The sequence below is a fragment of the Sciurus carolinensis genome, chromosome 14 (genome assembly GCF_902686445.1).
Source record: "Sciurus carolinensis chromosome 14, mSciCar1.2, whole genome shotgun sequence".
NCBI classification, from domain to species: Eukaryota; Metazoa; Chordata; class Mammalia; order Rodentia; family Sciuridae; genus Sciurus; species Sciurus carolinensis.
The window spans coordinates 5,045,371-5,065,344 of record NC_062226.1 but is presented as its reverse complement, the minus strand read 5'-3'; the positions used below and the strand labels follow the sequence as shown (position 1 = coordinate 5,065,344).

Genomic DNA, 19,974 nt, shown 5'->3' with positions numbered 1-19,974 from the left:
ATACTTTACCACTGAGCTATATCTGCCTCCACATTATTATAATTATAGGTGTGTTCCACTGTGCCTGGCTTGTTGTTCAATTTTTAAAGAATGAGTGTTCTAGATTATTGGATCTCAGTGCCAGTTATACACTAAATTTTCTGGGAGATCCACTTCTAGCATTATTATTATTATTTTTTTTTTTGGCGATGCTGGGGATTTGAACCCAGGGCCTTGTGCTTAAGAGGCAAGCACTCAACCAACTGAGCTACCCAGCCCTTACTTCTAGCATTGTAATCAGACCCTGGGAATGAAGCTTTGGTATGAATTTTTGGTGTGTTTGGTTTTTAAAAGTGCCCTAAGTGACTATAATATGCAACAGAGTGAGAATTATCTTAGAAGCTTCCAAAAGGGTCCTGAATACTGTAAGGTCTCACAAGGTGATGGCATTCTTGTTCTAGTCTAATGGGTAAAACTTCAAGGTTCTGCAAGGAGTAGGATAGGCCAGAGGGTCAGTCTCGGGTCCTGCATTTGGATGTACATACTTCTTATGAGATACGCTCTAGATTTAACTCACTTATATAAGTGGTTTACATCAGGCCTCGGATGTGGCTCAGTCACAGAGCACTTGCCTAGCCTGCGTGAGGCTCTGGATTCCATCCCCAGCACTGCAAAAAAATAAGAAACAAAAAAGTGTTTCACACTCAGAATTTTTTTTTCTAATCTTGAACATTTACTTAGTTATATATCATATCCCCTATTTGAGATCATAGAAATCTTTACAACAAAAATCAATCTTTTGAGCACAGCTTTATATGAGCTAAAGTCAGTCTATTTTGGAGCTCTTCTATCTAGCATGGAGAAAGGTGTGAGGCAGAGCCTTGTCTCAGGTGAGGCGGGGCTCTTCACAAATAATGCAGTGTAGCATTACATCTGAAACGTGAACAGAAGAAAGGCTAAGAGAGCTTTTAACTTTCTTTTTGTCGCACCCAGAATTTTAACATCTAATTTATTATTATCTTGAAGCAGAGGGAATCGCCACTCTTTAATAAAGATTGTAAGAGTGAAGTGGGTCAATGCATTAGTTAATTAGGTTTGGGGAAAGGGGTTTGCGATGGAGAGATAATGGGAATAAATACTGTGTGTTGTAACTGACTTATGGTAACAGGGCGACCTGCTCAGGGAAGTCCAGGTCCAGTGCTCTCGATGGTGCAGAAGTCACCTAGGATCACCCCTCCAGTGGCTAAGGCAGGTTCTCCTCAGGTATGTGTGATTCAACATACAACACTTGTGTTTATTAATTCACTGTCTCAAGCATGCATGCTAATAAAATGGGTTTTCATGTTTTAGAATTCAGATTTTGGAAATAGTAATTAGGATTATATGATAGGAAATGCAAAGGTATATGACTTTGATATTTGTAATGTATACTCATAGAAGCTATTTTCTACTTCCCTCATTTTATTGATATATAATTTACATAGAATAAAATGCACATAATATGTGTATAAATCAGTAAATTTTCACTAACTGAACATACCTTGGTAACTAGTGCCCCGATTGACAAACCAGAGTGTTACCAAGGACCCCAGAATTCCTTCTCATGTGTCCCCTTCTGGTCATTACCCTTGCCAAAGGGTGCCCACCATCCTGATTTCTTTTGTGTGTGTGTTGTGGGGAGTACCAGGGATTGCACTCAGGGGGCACTCAACCACTGAGCCACATCCCCAGCCTTATTTTGTATTTTATTTAGAGATAGGGTCTCACTGAGTTGCTCAGCACCTCACTTTGGCTGAGTCTGGCTTTGAACTCGCTATCCCCTTACCTCAGTCTCCCGGGCCACTGGGATTACAGGCGTGTGCCAGCCCATCCTGATTTCTAACAGCATAGTTGAGTTCATTCTGTTTGTGCCTTCTATCACTTGGAATCCTTATAGCTGGTGGTTTTGCTCAACATATTTGTGGGAGTTATCTATATCATGTTGCTCTATGGATGGAGTTCATTGTGTGACTATATTGGGGGCGTCCATTGCACACCAGCTGAGTAGAATTCCACTCTTTACTTTTCAGCTAAAACTACCATGAGTAGTAGTTTTGCTATGACTGTTTCAGCTGTAGACCTCCTGTGAACATATGCCCCTTTGTATTGGGCCCACGCCTAGGCATGTGCATGATGTTCTTCTGGTATTTTGCTTCTGTTTTTGCTGTATTTTCTGGTTTTAATTTGTATTTCCTTAATAACCAGCAAAATTGAGCTTTATTTCATATAATTATCAGCCATTTGGGTGTTTTCTTTTTTTCAGTGCCTGTTCATGTTTTACCCTGCTTTCTCTTGCATGGTGTGTTGTTTTCTTCCTTCATGTGTCTGTTGCGGGGTATAGGGATTGAACTCAGGGCCTTAGGCATGCTAAGCATGTACTCCACCTCTGAGCTATCCTCGCAGCCCCTTACTGATTCGAAACACACACACACACACACACACAAAATACAAATGCAGTATTGCCTGAATTGCCTATTTATTCATAGTTTCTTTTGATGAACACAAGCTCTTAATCTTAGTATAGTCAGTTACTTTCTTTTATAGTCTGTGGTCTTTGTGTCTTGTTTTAGAAGTCATTTTCTACTCCAGTGTCAAAGATATTTTCCGGGTTGGGGTTGTGGCTCAGTGGTGGGACATTTGCCTAGCACGTGTGAGGCACTGGGTTCGAGTCTCAGCACCACATATAAATAAATGAATGAAATAAAGGCCTTAAAAAAAAGATATTTTCCTGTTTTTTAAAAGCTGTATTTTTTTACTTGGCACATTTCAATCTGTAGTCATCATCCCAGTTTATTTTTATGATTTTAACATAAAGACAATTGTTTTTCATTTTCACCCCTGATAAATAATGCCCAAGATCAGGAATCATGCCTTTCTCTTTAATGTGTCCCCTAACTAAGCCCCTCCTTCCTACACACACACACACACACATACACACACACACACACACACACACACACACACACACACACCCGTCCCCCGGGGCACATGGCAACTGTTCTGTTCATACTTCTGGTCTGGTCCTAATGCATCACTCATGGTACTTGTTAAACACACACACTTGCTGCTTTAGTAACCAACACCCCTCCAGTGTTAATTGTATGTACCAAATGATTGAAAAGGCACCTCAGTTGCTAACATCTACAATGCAGAGCTCTTGTGTCCCATTTCCCCAAGAAGGTCTTTTCCTCCTTTTCCCAACTCTAAATGGTACTAACATCAGGGCTTTGCACACTCCCCAGACCCAGAAGCATCCTCATTCCTCACTTTGCTCTGGTAGTACCTCCCCCAAATCCAGATTAGTAGGAGGTCTTGTCAACTGTGTGCTGTGTCGTATATCATGAGCACTTGGCTCCACCCCCAGTGTCTTATGTCTGGCCATTGCCCTCTCTTACCTGGTCAGCCTCCTGACTGCTCTTCCAATTTTGGCTCCCAGCTCTCACTACCATCCCTTCTCTGGAACAGCAAGAGGGAGCTTTTAAATCATGTGTTAAGTAGTCATTTAACCTCCTTTAAAACACCAGTAATGGCTTTCCAACACACTTGGAGTAGAATCCAGACTTCTCGAGTGTGGCCTTGAATGACATGTCGTGTGTCTCCCTGACCCCATCCCTGTCCTCTCTCCAGTGCCCTGCCTGACTCCATTAAACCCTCGTTTACTTTTTTCTTTACTTGACTTGCCAAGCTCTTTGTGCCTCGGGGTCTTTGTGTGGATTCTTCTCACTGCCCCGGAGGTACTTCCCCTGAATTGCCCCTGCCCTTCTCCATCACATCTTGCTCCAGTTCAGATGGCAGCCATTAGGGAAGGCTTTCTTGGTCATCTCATCTGTTGTAGGGTCCCATTCTCCCTTTTATTCCCTTATCATGTTTCCCTGTTTATTCACTAGTTGAAATTATCTGTTGCATTTGCATTTTTTTATCCATCATGTCCAAGCTGAAGGTAAATTCCATGAGAGTAGGATCTATTCCATCTTGCTCATCTCTCTCCACTATCCAGAACATGCCCTGTAAAAAGAAGGGACCCAGTAAATGAGGTCCAGAAGAACCTATGGCAAACGAAGCCTTCTCACATAAGTGCCACTCCCTGTGGTGGGCACTGACGCAGTTGCTTCTAGACGTTGTAACATAGAGAATCCATTTTTACTCCTTTTGTCTTCCATTTTAGGCGAAGTCACTTCCACCTCCTGTCACAGAAAAACAGGGACATCAGTGGAAAGATTCAGATCCTGTGATGGCTGGAATTGGGGAGGAGGTAAATTTGTTTCCTGAGGATGTTTTCCAGGAGTACCTCTGACAAGACTGGAATGGCCCTGAGCGCCGCCTCTTGTGTGACCGTTTGTTCTGACTTCACGTCCTGACCAGTCCCAGGAGCCTGCGTGGTGTGTGAGTGCAGCAGCAGCAGCAGCAGCAGCATGGGTACCCCACACCACTCAGGCAGTCTTTTCTCATTTGTGACTTCTGCAGATCGCTCACTTCCAGAAGGAGTTGGAGGAGTTGAAAGCCCGGACGTCCAAAGCTTGTTTCCAGGTGGGCACTCCAGAGGAGATGAAGATGCTGCGGATGGAGTCAGGCGACTTGCACACTTTCCTTTTGGAGATTAAAGAGACCACAGAGGTTTGTGTGTGTGGGTGTTTCTCCTCAGTCGAGGTTTTAGAAATTGTTCTAGTGCTCTATGGGGTTATTTACTTTAGCTCTTCAGGAGCTGCCAGTGGTGTTTATGTGCTGAGCAATTTACCAGGGAATGCCTAAATTCACATCCTAAACTTACAGACATTATAACAAATTGCCTGACTTTGGGCAAGTTAATCTAGCTACCCTACATTTCCACTTTTTTACCTGTAAATTGGAATGATGATAATAGGTGCTCTGTAACAGTTCATTATAGTTTGTTTAGATATATTTGAAAATTTAGTATCTTTTCTAGTGTCAGGTAAAAAGCGGATACTTTAGAACTTATAGTAATAGCCAATACTCGTAGCTAGTGGGTTGCTGTTAACCTTGGTTGCTGCTCACCATGGGTGGACACTGTCCTGAGCACCTCCCTGGACTGCCTCACTGAGCCCTCAGCCTTCCGTGCAGTAGATGCCATTACCCTCTCCACTTTTGCAAGTTAAGAAACGGAGGCTTAGAAAGGTGAAGTAATTTTTTGAAAGTTCCCCATTAGCAGGTAATAGTGTTCCATTTTGGACTGTCTCCAGAGTTCTGGTCTCGGGGAAGAGACAGCTATCCAGGGTATGGGCAGCTATGTCTTCAGGTAGTAGGGGTGTGTGTTCTGTCCATACTTTTCTTGCTTTCTAAGTTGCCTATTGTTAGAACATGTACTTTTTCTAATAAGGACAAAAAATAATTTTAAAGCAAGAACATTAATCTTTTTCTTTCCAAGCAGTTAACTTTATTACATTATTGTTAAATATATTCATGTGTTCATGTTAAGTGTTTGAGAAAATTCACCTTACTTGATCCAAGCAGAGAGGTTTTATTTCTTGGAAATGCAACTTTTGTATCAGTATTTTGTTCTTGACCTTTTCTAGTCTCTTCATGGAGACATAAGTTCCCTGAAAACAACTTTGCTTGAGGGCTTTGCCGGTGTCGAAGAAGCCAGAGAACAGAATGGGAGAAATCGGGATTCTGGATACCTCCATCTACTTTACAAGAGGCCTCTGGATCCCAGGAGTGAAGCTCAGCTTCAGGTGGGGGAAGCTACTTAAATCCCTTGAGAGGACTTTAAAGTCAGCTCATGTTACCATAGCTGCCTTTGTTTAGGCATAACTTTGGATGATGACCCCTTTTGAAGCTGTTGATTTTCTGATGATAACTTACCACACTTCCATAAACTTGTGGCAAAGAAAATGGCATAGTTTTTCACTTAAGTTTAAAAATTTTTTTTTGTTTGAGACAGGGTCTTGCTAAGTTGCTGTGACTGGCTTTAAACTTGTTCTCCTGTCTCAGCCACTGGGATAACAGGTGTGCACCATTGTGCCTGGCTCAAAAATAGAACTCTTGATGGAACCTTAACCTTAACATTGGAAGAAAGCACTGTGTAGAAACAGATATTTATAAATCAAATCAGGAATACCAGTTGTTGACATAGGTGTGTCTCGAGTGCAGCTAATCTGCTTGGTATTTAATACATTATTTCTAGTCTTTGTAACCAGCTGCTTTCCAAGGTAGGAGTGGTTGATCATCCTCACAGATAAAGAAATTGAGCATCCTGGGCTGAGAAGGTTGTGTCGCCCACATGGGATTGGCTGGTGAGAGTGGAACCAGCATTGCAGCCTCCATCTTCCAGGCCTCTTTCCTCTGAGCCATACTTCAGCAGGGTTGCTTTTCCCACTCATTCTTAATTATTCTTCATTTCTGCTTTAGTTAATTGGGTTTTATTTTCCATCTTTCAGTTTACCCAGAATGGCCTTAGTGTGAGGGTCATCTTCCGCCTCCTCACATTTGCCTCAAACCCCTGGTTGGTCTGGAAGCAGCCCTGGTCACAGCTAAGGTGTGGGGTGTGGGTTGAAGAGTCTTTCCTGCTTCAGAGAATTCCAGCTTGTAGACTACTCTTCCTGCCAATCCTGGCCTCCCCCTGCTAATGAGAGCAGTTATCCCTTCTCTCAGAAGAGCTGAGGAGCCCTGCTTGCTACAGCCCTTTGGTGCTCCTCATGTGTCCTCCTCCTGGTGTGACTGTTCCGCCCCTTGGCAAGGAGGGAGCGCTGACGGCCCAGCTTTGCAAAAGTACAGGTCCAGTGCTGTGCCCTGCTTGCTGACTCCACCACTTGCCTTTTGCATCCCTGGCTCTTTTATCCAAGCTGAAAGGAACCCATAGCTTCAGATACACATCGTTCATTCATAAAGGAATAATTTTCTTTTTTTAGTAGATAATAGCAGGTAATATACATTGAGTGCTTATTATATACAAAGCTAAGACAAGGAAACTTGAGATGCTGAAACTGCTGAGGTCTCATCACTAACAGATCCTGGTCCTTGAACCTGGGCAGTCTGACTCCTGAGCTTTTGACCACTCTACAATGTGTACAGTTCCTCCAGCTGGGTAGATGACAGCAAGAAAGGCGAATGTGGAAATTTAAAGTGGGCCGTGTTGCCGTGGGATCACAAGTGAGAAGACACATAAGCTACAAGGAAATGTTGGTGATAGGCTTTAAAAGAGAAGAGCTGATTTTTGCTGGTTAACCTAGTGGGGAGAGCGTCAGGGAGGAATAGCGTCAGGTACTGCAGAGGCTCCTGCCATCAAGTGTTGAGCTGAAAATTGCCACTAAGGTTACTGCTGTGCCCCTGAGTCTGCTTTGCTCTTTTAAATGAGGTTTTCTGTTTTTTAGTTGGGATGTACACTGTTATCCAAAAGTAATTGTGAAAATACATTTCAGTGCCATCAGACCTTTGACCGGATATGCAGTGCGTTTCTCAGGACATGGCACATCCTTGTTTTTAACCTTCTGACAGTCCAGTTGCATAGCCATGAAGGTTAACAGTGGTCCAAAATTCAAAGAAAGTTATTACAGGACTAAAATAAGTTAAATTGGTAAGGATTTTAATAATGATATATTCAGTTTCTAGAGCTGATACTCTCCTTTGTTTTTGAAAAGTGAGTATTTCTTACTCATGAGATGACTTATGTTCTATGCAATGAATAGTAGGTTCAGAATTATTTTCAGCACTGTTTTGTCTATGTTACAGTTCATTTCATGGGTGGGAGAGCAAAAACTAAATGGATGTACTGTCTGAGTTCTGGAGTGCAGTGGAAAATTCCCAGACCATGTTGAGATCCCTTTCCAGGATCTGAAAAATGAGAGTGAAGCAAGAACATTTGTTCCCTAGGGGCCTTAAGCACACACGCCCTTTTTCTTTCCCTTTTCTTTGTTTTACTTCTCTGTCACACTATTAAGGAATTTGATTTTCTGTTTTTCATTTTAATTATAATGTTTCAGTGGTTCTTTTACTATTATGTTTACCTTATTCATTATGGTTCTCAATATAGAAATATTTTTAAATTCTTTGGACTGTTTTGATACATCTTCCTCCAAGATACCAGAAAAATGAGTCATTTGCCTTTTAATTTTTTTCTTGTAGGAAATTCGGCGCCTTCATCAGTATGTCAAATTTGCTGTCCAGGATGTGAATGATGTTCTAGACTTGGAGTGGGATCGTCATCTGGAACAAAAGAAAAAACAAAAGTGAGTGAGGTCTCTTATCCACTGCCTTTGAAGTAAACATTGTCATTTTAGACATGCTTTTGCAGCCTGTATACCAACCCTTCAGACCTTTATTCTGTTTGACAATCCCACTTCACTTCTAAAAATTTTGTTGATAAAAGTAATAAATCATGGTCATAGCAATATACATAAAATAATTTTATATTGCAGTACAATTTATGATAGTGGAAACTTGGATTCAACTTAATTATCCAAATGTAAAGGAATGTCCCAATAAATGTGATCACAGAACACTCTGTAACCATTAAATAGCATGTTCTCAAAGAAATTGTATTAAATGTGTTTGTTTTAATTTTTGTTTTTGTTTTGTTTTGGTTTTTTGGTATTATAGATTGAACCCAGGGGCGCTTAACCACAGCCCTTTTTGTATTTTATTTTGAGACAGGGTCTCACTAAGTTGTGCAGGGCCTTGTTAGGTTGCTGAGGGTGGTTTGAACTCATGATCCTCCTGTCTCAGCCCCCCGAGTTCCTGGGATTACAGGTATGGGCCACCACGCCCAGCCAATGTATTTTTAAATTGTGATATGGTAAGGAAAAGGTAAGTAAAAACATGCTGGTGGTACAAACATATAAAAAAGACTAGAAGTAGATTTGTACCTTCAAGTTATATCTGTAGTTTTGGAGTAAGACCAGTTTTTCCAGCGAGGCACAGTGGCACATGCCTATAACCACAGCTACTCAGGAGGCTGAGACAGGAGGATCATAGGTTCCAGGCCAGCGTGAGTAACTTAGTGAGAACTGAGACCCTGTGTCAAAATAAAATATCAAGGTATGAGAATGTAGTTTAGTGGTAGAGTACTTCCCTAGCATGTGCGAGGCCCCAGGTTCAATCCCCAATATTGGAAAAGAATTTTTTCCTTTGTATTTTTCTGTATATTCTAAATTGTTTCTTTTTTTTTTTTTGAGAAAACTTTTTTCCCCCAAGATTTATTATTATTTTTCTTACCTGTTGGTTTTAGATATTGACAGTAAAGTGTATTTTATGAACTTTCTTGTCACTTTTCTCTGGCCTCCTCAAGGAGATAATGGTAATTTCTGATTAGTATGGATAATTAAAAGGATGAATGGAGAGATGGCAGAAGAATAGGAAAACCTTTTAGCCAAGTCTCCCCCCCTGGATATCTGGTTTTATGCATGTATTTCCCAGAAAGAATAGAATGAAGTGCCGTGAAAGCAGAGAAGTGCCTATAGAAATTTGAAAAGCACATAAGCCCTTAAGATGGTAGATTTCTGAATCATGCATTCTTAATGACTGATTAGCCCTGTATGGAAACAACCCCAAAACTGGTCTGTTGGTTTACAAAGCCATGGGATCATGGAGCTTCACCATGGGACAGTGCAAGTGTTGTAGGGGACAGGATCAGAATGTGCTTATAGTTTAGTAAGCAGAATGTTTTAAAAATGATATTGTGCTGTGTGGAGAAAGGCAGAAGAGCCCCAATCCAGGACCCTTAACTCGAAGCACTGTTGGGGGAGGTTTCTGTGGCCTGTGGATTAGAGTTCTCATCCCCATGGGATTTGGGCCCCATTGGAGATATCACAGCCCACTCCCTGCTTCTGATTCCCACCAGGCAAAGTGTAACCTTACCTGCCTTGTGGACGTTCTGCTCTCATTGCCAGGAGTGTTTATCTTTCTGATTAATAAGTCAGCTCTTTCAAGAGTAATGATGCTAAACAGAAGCTGAGCTTTCTTTTCCTTTACGGCAGCCCCATGGATTTCTTATGTATGCGCCCTTGAGTTCCCTTTTACAGAGTTCAGTTTTCTATTTCAATAGCACTGCTCTGTTTGCAGCCCTTCTCTGAATATTACCTTGTACCTACTGAAATTCCTTTATAAAAATTGGTATTAGACTTCCTTGTCACCTGTCTCTGGCCTCCTCAAGGAAGTAATGGGAGAAACAGAAATAAAACAGGAAATTTCTGTTCGACAGAAGCGTTTCTCACTCCATAATAAGTGTTAAGAGATGAAATATTTATGTCAGCATACAATAACAAAGAAAGCTGTTGGTCTGTAACTGATGTAAGATGACTTATTTTGTTTTTATTGGTATAATTTTCTCCCAGATTAATAGAAAAATTTTGAAGGGATACTTAAGGATTTAAAAAGAAAAGCAGAAGTGTCTGGACCTATCCCTCTCCATCTTTCCACCCTTCCACCTGCCTACCAGTGGCAGGTGCCGCAGCCCTTGTCTTGTTTTGGTTAGGGAGGTGATTGACACTGGCTCCTGTGCATTGCACTATTCCTTGACATCTCTCTAAGAATGACTCCCTGTAGCCTTCCAGGGAACCTGGCATTTTTTTCTTTTTATTGACTTAAACTTCTTTAGCAAGAAACACTCACATTTTAAGTATACAGCTGAGTGAGTTTGTCCCAGACCTGACCCCCACCCACTCCTCCTCCCACACTCCTGTCCTTCTCCCGAGAACCTCATTGCAATTTTGCCTCATGTGCGGTCCTTTGTGACAGGCCTGGCCTGTGTGGTCTCAGCTTTCCTAGGCTCTCGTTTTCCTTTTGTTTTCTAATAATTTCTTTATGTTTCTTGTCCCACTAGTGGTTCTCCCTTTCACTGTTTTAACTGTTACAGTAGTAGTCTTATTTTGGGGAGGAGAGGTACTTTACTGGTGCCACTTACATTTGCTTCTTTTCTCATCACTGTGAACAGGCGCCTGCTTGTGCCAGAGCGAGAGACATTGTTCAACACGCTTGCCAACAACCGGGAAATCATCAACCAACAGAGGAAGAGGTTGAATCACCTGGTGGACAGTCTCCAGCAGCTCCGTCTTTATAACCAAACATCCCAGTGGAGCCTACCCTCAGCTCTTCCCACCCAGAGCAGCGCTCACAGGTGTGCAAGAAATTGTGTTCAGTCACTGTGTGTGTTTGTGGAGGAATGTGGGGTAGTCTTAGGTTCTGACATGAGTTTGAAAGTGACTGTCCCCCATGTGGTCCCCGTCAGCTTCCTTATTCTCTCTGATCCTGTATTTCTTTGCTTGAGAAAATGGAATGACAATACCTGCTTTTTGAACTCATCAGAGAACTAAGTTTAAAATGCACTGGATATTGTAACTGATGAAATAGGTGCTCAGTGATCACAATAGGTAGCTTTTTAATAGTTCATTGTTTTACTGAAAAGTAATAGAAGACTGGAAATGTAGCTCAGTGCTCAAGTGTCTGCCTAGTATATACTAGGCCCTGGATTTGATCCCTAGCATCACACAATAAAAGGAAGGAATGAAGGAAGGAAGACTAATAGAATTAAGTTAGCAACTTCTCTTGGAAGCACATTTTGCTTGAGTGTGGAGACCTCAGATCCTGACAATTGGATCTGTTACCCCTGAAGTTACCAGGGTGATTTCGTGTTTCTGCTTTTAGGCCTCATGTGTAGGTTTTGATTACCCTTTCTCCTGAGGCACCACAGTGTTGGGTTTACTGGGGGTGGTGAGACATTGAGGTTGCTGTCTCTCCTTCCACCTTGTTTGATCAGATGGCATATTTCTATGTTGAGTATGCTCTACTCTCTTGCACTTTTGCTTAAGAGGATAGTGTACCCCACAGTGCCTCAGATTTCTTAGCTCATAGTTGGTTGGTTTGTAACACTGTCCTGTTTTCAGTTTTGACAGTGACCTGGAAAGCCTGCGCAATGCTTTGTTAAAAACCACCATAGAATCTCAGACCAAACCCTTGCCCAGGGTACCAGGTAAGTGCATCCTTCCTAGTGTTCTTGTCCTGTTTGTTCTCTTCCAGCCACTGGCATCTTAAAACCGAGTCTTAAGCATTTATAGGTTGATTAACTTCTTGCAGCTAAGCTGTCCCCTGTGAAACAGGCACAACTGAGAAACTTCTTGGCCAAGAGGAAGACCCCTCCAGTGAGATCCACTGCTCCAGGTAAAGGGAATGGCTTCTGAATTTTTTGACATAAACCACATAGTACATGGTGCTGGGATCCAGTGGAAGGTGGGGGGAGTCATTTGGGGCTTTGATAAGGAATCAAGAAAATAGCCCCAGAATCTCTTGTTAATCTGGACATAGAGTAAGAAGCAGCTTATATATACCTGGTGAAGCCGCTCAAGGTAGTTGTTCTAGCTCTTACACTATGCTTTCTGCACCCCAGGGTTACCTGGCAGAGACTGACAAGGCCTTGGGCAGGCCAAGCTGGATCCCAACCCCATACTTCCCTAATTTGTATGGGATTTTGAGTACAATTACATTAGAAAAAAAGATTCTTAAAAAAGAAGGAAAAAACTACTGATTAGACAGTGATGATTTAAAATATTTGCTGAAAAAAAAAAAAGCTGTACCTGAGGAAGAATGCTTTATGCCTTTAAATTATCTAGATAATTGCCTTAATTTTCTTAAAAACATTTATTATGATCTTGCTTTATGCCCATATCTATGTTTGTCTTTGAAATTCTTTTTTGAGTTAAAATTTTTTTTATGCCAATAACCATTACCTTTTGGAAATCTATTAAAATAGCCGAAATAAATTTAATGTAATCTTATTGTATCATTTTGTTTTTAAATAATCATACAGGGCCAAATTAGGTAATAGTCATAGACAAGTACTTTTTAAATAATTTTTTTCTTAAGAATATATTCTCTTGGTAGATAGAGAAAATATGAACAAGTATAAAGAAAAATAAAAGTTACCTTCTATCTCTCAGCACAAATATGGCCTTACTTTGTCATTTTGGTTTACTCCCCAACGTTTTTACTTTGCGTATGTAAATCTGATGTTTTTGTAAACACTTTTGGGATTAGACTATGTCCTGATTTTTTTTTTTTTTTTTTTTTTTTTTTGCAGTGCTGGGGATTGAACCTAGGTCCTTGTGCTTGGCTACCAACTGAGCCATATCCCCAGCCCCCGATTTTTTTTTTTTAATTAAAAATTTATAAACCTTTCTTATAAAAAACTACAAAATAAATATTGGTGAGAATCTGGAGAATTTGGAGCCCTCTGCACTGTTGGTGGGGATGAAAATGGCACAGCCTCTGAGAAACAGTTAGTGGTTCCTCAGGAAGTTAAAGGTGTCGCTGTGTGCTTCAGCCATCCAGTTCTTGGTCTGTGCCTCAAAGAATTGGAAGTGGGGTTTCAGAACTAATTGTATGCCCATGCTCATCATAGCATCATTCACAGTAGCCTTTGCTTTCCTGTTTGTATTTGGAGACCACTTGTCCCAACAGTATTGAAGTGTTGAAGAAGACTCTTCTTCCTGCTTAGCAAGGCTAACTCCATTGCAAATCAATTGTCCATTTATATGTATGTCTTCTGATCTCATATGTTTATTAGAAAGTACTACAATTACTCTGTCTTAATTAACAAATGCTGAAATAAGTGTCAGTACTGTGTGTTTTTTAGATTCTAGAGCTGTACTGTCTAATCTAGTACCCTATTTAAATTTAAATTAATTTATGTTAAACTAAAAATTCAGTTCCACAATCCTGGTGGCCACCTTTCAAGTGCTTGTTGGGCACACAAGACTGATGACTACTTTGGTGACAGATGCAGATATAGTACATTTCATCATTATTGAAGGAAGTTCCACCATCTAGAGCAAAGTTGGCAGATACTTTTGTAGATGGCCAGAGAGTCAACAGTGTAGCCTTGCAGGCCCAGGGGTTTTGTTACACCTACTCAGTTCTACCCCTCCAAAGGGAAAGCAGCCACAATCTGTAAGGAAAGGGGTCTGCAGGTCAGTAAGGCTCACAGAGTGAGACCACCACCCTATGGTTGTAGTTTGCTGACCCTGATCTAGAGTGTTTTGGCTCTTCTTGGTGCTTTACATTTTCATATTTCTGTTAGAGTTGCCTTTTAAAATTGTGCCTCCCTGTGCTCAGAGTAGTCCAGACCGTTGCGGCAAGAAGTAGAAAGGCACTACCAGGGGCTGGAGGGGCAAAGGGGATTGAGCTTCAGTTGGGGAAGGCGACAAGCGTTCTGGAGATGGGTGGTGGTAATGTTTGTGTAGCATTATAAATACATTTTGATATCACTGGACTGTTAAGGGTAAACTTTATATATGTTACCTTGTTAAAAAGTCGGTGGGGAGTCTAGCTCCTGCAGCTTTCAAAGTTGAGACTTTGGGATTGTATGAATCTGTGGGTCACTTAGAGAATTGACATTTGCAGAATAGTGTGCCTCTTGAGTTTTTGAACTTGGTACACATTTGTTTATTTGGGTCTTTAATTTTTCTTACTGTTTTCTGAGTGGGAGATATGCCCGTCTTACATTTATTGCTAAGAATTTAATTTTTTTGCACTCATGATGGTGGATATATTTTTTCCTTAAGTTTATGTTTTATGTTGGATACAGTATGCAGAAATATATTTTAGTTTTGGATATTGACTTTGTAGCCCGCAACCTGGCAAAACTCATTTGTTCTAATAATGTGTCTGAAGCTATTTCTTGGACTTGCAGCTATGGAAATAATTAGATCCTCCATATATGCTAACATTTTTCTTTCTGCCTTCCCGGTCATTTGATTTCCTTACCTTATTTCACTGGTGAGGACATCCAGTGCAGCATCCAATAAAAGTGGTGAGTGGGTGGCCTCGTCTTCATCTCAGAAGGAATGCTCTCCACCGTTCACCAGGTTGGGAGATTGGCACATCCACTGGGGGTCAGCAGATTTCTTGCCTCCTCCTCCCACTGCTTATGTGGCTCTCTGCCGTCCTTGTTCTGACTAGAGCTTGAGCAGAATAGACTCTTCAGTTTCAGGGGGGCCCCTTTTCTGATACAGAAAGAGAATAGCTCCATCAACTGTGGAGGCAGCACATTGGGAGTGGGCACGTGAGCCTAACTGAGTGAACTTGGCATTGGATCTTTTAGTTGGTGGGGCTAATGAATGACATCAGAACAATGAAGAAAGGAAAGTGAGACCTCCACCCCCACTGTAGTGACTTGGGAGTCACAGAGTTGTGCTGGCTCTGCTTTCTACCCATTTCTCAGATAGGAAGTTTCCAGCTCCCAGGAACTGGGATTTCAGAGAAGTGATGGAGAGCATTGTAGCTCCCAAAGAACGTGAGGTTTTTATTTATTTACTGTGGATGCCATAACACTGTCACAGAGACTTCACACAGCATCGACTGTCTCGAAGCTCTGTGGACAGAAGTCCAGACACTGTGTGGCTTCTCTGGGTCCTCTACTTAGGGCACAGAGGCTATATACTCTGAGTGTTGACTGGACTGAACTCTCACCTGGGGCTCCGGGAAAGATGCAGCTTCCATGCTTCTTAAGGTTGTTGGCATAGTTGGCTCCCTGCACCTGGAGGATGAGGTCCTTGTCTTCTCTGCGTGTGCTTCTTACACCTTTTTTTGTAAGCCAGCATCACGAATCCACGGGTCCATTAGGTAAACCCTTTACCCCTGAGCTATACCCCCAGCCCTTTTTAATTTTTATTTTGAGACAGAGTCTCACTAAGTTGCTAAGGCTGACCTCGAAATTGCAATCCTCCTGCCTTGGCCTCCCAAGTCACTGGGATTACAGGCGTCCAATGCCACACCCAACTGTTTCTGGCCTTTGAGTTCATGGGATTTTACATGGGCCCACCTGAATAATCAAGGATTACTTTGTTGTAAGGTCAGCTGACTGTTGATCTTATCTGCAGATTCCCTTCTGTCACCTTGCATAACTGTGTGGCACTAGGGGACAAAAAGTCACAGGGTCAAAATTCTGTCTGGCATGGAGTTCAGTCTTAGGTAACAGAGTGTTAAATAAGGTTGTGGTCTTTGAAATTAGATGTACAGGGGTTTGAATTCTGGCTCTATACTTACTAACTTTGTGACCTTGGGGAAGTTACTTAACCTTATAAGCATTAACCATAAATTCAGACAATAGCAATTTTTAATTTATAGGATAACTGTGAGAATTGAATGGAATAATACATGTAGGTGATTTGTGTAGCCCCTGGCACTAAGTAAGTTCTCAGTAAATGATAACTGTGCTCTCCTAGTGGTGCTAGTGGTTATGGATGGGGTTTCTCAGTGAACCTGCTGTGTTTTGATTTGCCTCAGAATACTCTAGCACACTTCTATGCAGTAGGATTTTCTGTGATTACTTAAATGTTATCTGCTGTCCACCACAGTAGCCTCTGGCTGCATGAGGCCTTTGAGCACCTGAAGTGTGGGTAGTGCAACTGAGTGGTAGTTTTCCTTTGTTTACCTCTAACTACCTTAGATGTAAATAGCCACAGATGGCTAGTGGTTGCCAAGTTCAGCCCTTGCATTGCTATTAGTTTTCATCTGCATTTGTTTATGTTACATTTACATTGTGACATTAGGATCTTGCAGAGTGGCGTGCCTATAGGACAGACAAATCAATAAATGTGGGCAAAGTTGTTTTGAATAACATGGAGAGAAGAAAAGGCTTAATTAGCATTTGTGTTTTGTTTTTTCCACTGTACAGGCAACCTGCTCTGAAGTTCATGGTAGGAAGTAAGGTGGCACAAAGCCTCACTTTATAGTTTTAAAAGGGGGGAAAGAAAGCCAGAGAAGTCCAAGATTAGGTTGCATGTGCTTCCTAGTCTGATTCAGAAGCATCGTCGTGTTTATCTGGAAACATTTGAAGCACCCTGTACTGAGGCCACTTGTGTTTCCTAGCTTGCATTAGCGTGCTCTCAGAAGGTTATTGGTGGAAAGTGCGCGGGTCATGACCGTTCACCCTGCCCTGGAAGCTTGTCTATTTACTTTTCTGATATGTTATTTTCCTGTGGGTGAGGACTTCTGAGGAGGACTCAAGGTCTCTTGTTTTTCCACCAACAGATATTCTGTTTTCACATGCTTTTGTTTCATAGGATGTCCTTGTCCTAAATAGTTTTTCAAAGCTCTTTTTTTTTAACTTTTGCACAAGTACTCTTATTTGGTTTTTTTATTTGTTCTTCTTAGAAATCCGTGACAGTAAAGTGTATTTTGACATTATACACGCACGGAGTATAACTTATTCTAATTAGGATCCCATTCTTGTGGTTGTACATGATGTGGAGTTTCACTAGTGGCATATTCATCCATGAACATAGGAAAGTGATGTCCAATGCATTCTACAGTCTTTCCAGTTCCCATCCCCACTTCAAAGCTCCTTTTGATCAAAGACCCAAAACCATCTTTTTTCACATTTGACAATAGTGCTTCCACCTAAAATACATCATAAGTAAATCATTTTACAAATTGGATATGTCTATGTTGACAGTGAAAATGACATAGCTTTTGGGCCTGGTTTGAGTTATCTGAATTTTGTTTTGTTGGGGCTTTTGTAGCCAGCCTGTCTCGGTCAGCCTTCCTGTCTCAGAGATACTATGAAGACTTGGACGAAGTGAGCTCAACATCATCCGTCTCCCAGTCTCTGGAGAGTGAAGATGCCCGGGCCTCCTGCAAAGATGAGGAGACAGTGGTCCAGGTCCCTCGGCATGCCCCTGTGGTCCGCACTCCTTCCATCCAGCCCGGTCTCCTGCCCCAGGCCACACCCTTTGCCAAATCTCACCTGCTTCATGGTTCCTCACCCACAGGGATGGGACCCTTGAGTAAGTCAACAGTGAGAAAGGAAATCCTTCCCCATTAGGTTTCTAACTAATAAAAGAGCCGCAGCTGGGTTTTAGACTGGCACACCAGTGTGGTCCCAGCTCATTTCTGCTAATATTCCAGAAGTTAGAAGACTGATTCCAAAGGTACTGGATCCCTTTGGAAGCAGTTGGTAGGCTGCTGTGAGCAGTAAGAAGCTCTCCAAGGTTACATATGTACCGTAGTTGCTTTACTGTTGAGTTCAGCTTGTGCTTTTTAAACAAATCTGTCCAGGAGTGAACTGGGGGCAGGGGGTTTCCTTAGAATAAAGCATCGTTAGCCCTTGAGCCTTTCAGGTCCAGCTCATTCCTCACTTGTAGCCTGTTCTGCCTCAAGGCTCACTGCTCCTGTGCTCCTCCTCAGAAGGTGCTCCCCGCACCCTGCTGGGCTTTTGCTCCATCAGTGTCAGTACTCTGCATCAAGATGACTTCTGGTGGAGAACAAATGTGAGCGCAGGGGCTGAAATGACCAGGTTCTACGAGAGGAGAGTAGGGAACTGATCTGCACTGGCATGAAAGTTACGTTTCCATCAGTGTCAGGGAATGTTGGTGTGAATTATTTTAGCCAGTTGTAGAAGTAGGCAGGCAAGCCGCATCTGTATCAGAACAATTCAAGTGCCAACCTGTCTGTTCACTGGTACTTTCCTATGTTAATACTTAAGAATTTGTAATTTTAGCATTTTCCCTGCAGTCTAGCATGGAGAATTTGCCATTTTAACTTTGGTGTGTGCCTCTCCTCTGACCTATTTCTTGCTTAATTTTTCTCTTCCCTTCAGTGTCTACGTCTTGTAGCAAAATTATTCCTCAAGGGGCTGACAGCACGATGCTTGCTACGAAAACTGTGAAGCATGGCGCACCTGGCCCTTCCCACACAGTGGCAGCTCCCCAGGCTGCCGCTGCTGCAGCCCTGAGGCGGCAGATGGCCAGTCAGGCCCCAGGTAGACACTGCACAGCAGTCTCGAGAAACTGACGACAAACTTGAGTCTCAGGCCAAGAGGGCGGGTGGGACACGGGACACCACCTGACACGTGGCTCTCTTGGCTGCCCTTCAGAGCAGACTCCTGTGATGTCCTTGCCCCTTGTGTGCAGGGAGCTCCCAGAAGGCAGCTACTAGGTCTGAACTTAAGGGGAGGTATTGGATCTGCCAGTGAGTTGAGTGGGAAATCAGTGGCTGTTTTGATGGTGCTGATAATCCCTGTTTTTGAATGATGTCAGCTTTGAGCCTTGAAATTAATCTCTGAAATTAGACCGTCTAATAACATTAGCTCTATCTCACAGTGTCTGAAGGATCCCAGCCACTTGGAACAGTGGGCATTCACGTGCCCTCCTCCTGTTTCAGTAGTGTGAGATTCAGAGAAGCAAAGGTGACCTGACCAGTGCACACGGAACTGACTCCAAACCTGTGCTCTTGCTTTCAGACAGCTCGCTTCAGCCCTGCAGAGAGGGCCTCTGCACACGGGAACTTTAATGGGCTCTGATTTTTGTCAATGGTTTGCAGCTATCCAAAATTTTCTGTATTAGCATTTTAACAATTTGGGTACTTGTCCTCAAGGACTTCAGTTATCACTAGTTATGTTTTGTAGGACAGTGGTTCTCAACTGGAGGCCACTCTGCTCCCCACCTCTTGAAACAGTTGGTGGCATTGCTGGCTTTTAGTGGGTAGCAGCTAGGAAGGCTACAAAAAATCTTTTTAAGTACACAGGACTCCTCCACAACAGGTTTATCCAGCCCCACGATGTCACTTGTGCCAGAGTTGGCCAGCTGATAGAAACCAGATATTCTTAATTTAAGATTAAAAAGACATGGCAGTTTAATTTAGGCAAAAAATTAATATGAAATAGTGATAAAATATTTCAAAGAAAAGTTCAAATATTAAATAAAACCCTCTTAAGGCTCGTAAAATAGATACTGAAAAGTAGAGGGTTGGGGCGATAGCTCAGTCAGTAGAGTGCTTGCCTACTAAGCACAAGGCCCTGGGTTCAATCCCCAGCACCGCCAAAAAAAAAAAAAAAAAAAACCTAGAAAAGTAGAGTCAGAAGACAGCTTTCTAAGCTATATTTGAACTTTTAGAAATTATAATTCCTTGATGTTTCTCTCTTTATTATGTGGACCAAGCAGAATTGTAGCATTGTGCTGATCAGGCCCCCGACCCTGCTGATCAAGTGGATTATTTGTATACTTAAAACCT

General features: G+C 42.1%; 1 protein-coding gene across 5 annotated transcripts in view; it reads left to right on the top strand.

The window, feature by feature from the left end:
* Nup214 (nucleoporin 214) overlaps positions 1-19,974 on the top strand; it is an 86,455-nt gene that overhangs the window by 18,817 nt on the left and 47,664 nt on the right. For 4 of the 5 annotated variants that reach the window (XM_047524287.1, XM_047524284.1, XM_047524283.1 and 1 more), the window contains exons 14-23: positions 1,148-1,242; positions 4,184-4,270; positions 4,483-4,632; positions 5,550-5,708; positions 8,098-8,201; positions 10,904-11,086; positions 11,853-11,938; positions 12,043-12,126; positions 17,487-17,750; positions 18,563-18,724. In XM_047524287.1, coding sequence (XP_047380243.1) covers positions 1,148-1,242; positions 4,184-4,270; positions 4,483-4,632; positions 5,550-5,708; positions 8,098-8,201; positions 10,904-11,086; positions 11,853-11,938; positions 12,043-12,126; positions 17,487-17,750; positions 18,563-18,724 — 1,374 coding nt within the window. The remainder of the gene's footprint in view (positions 1-1,147; positions 1,243-4,183; positions 4,271-4,482; positions 4,633-5,549; positions 5,709-8,097; positions 8,202-10,903; positions 11,087-11,852; positions 11,939-12,042; positions 12,127-17,486; positions 17,751-18,562; positions 18,725-19,974) is intronic. The other variant, XM_047524288.1, reaches the window with a different exon arrangement.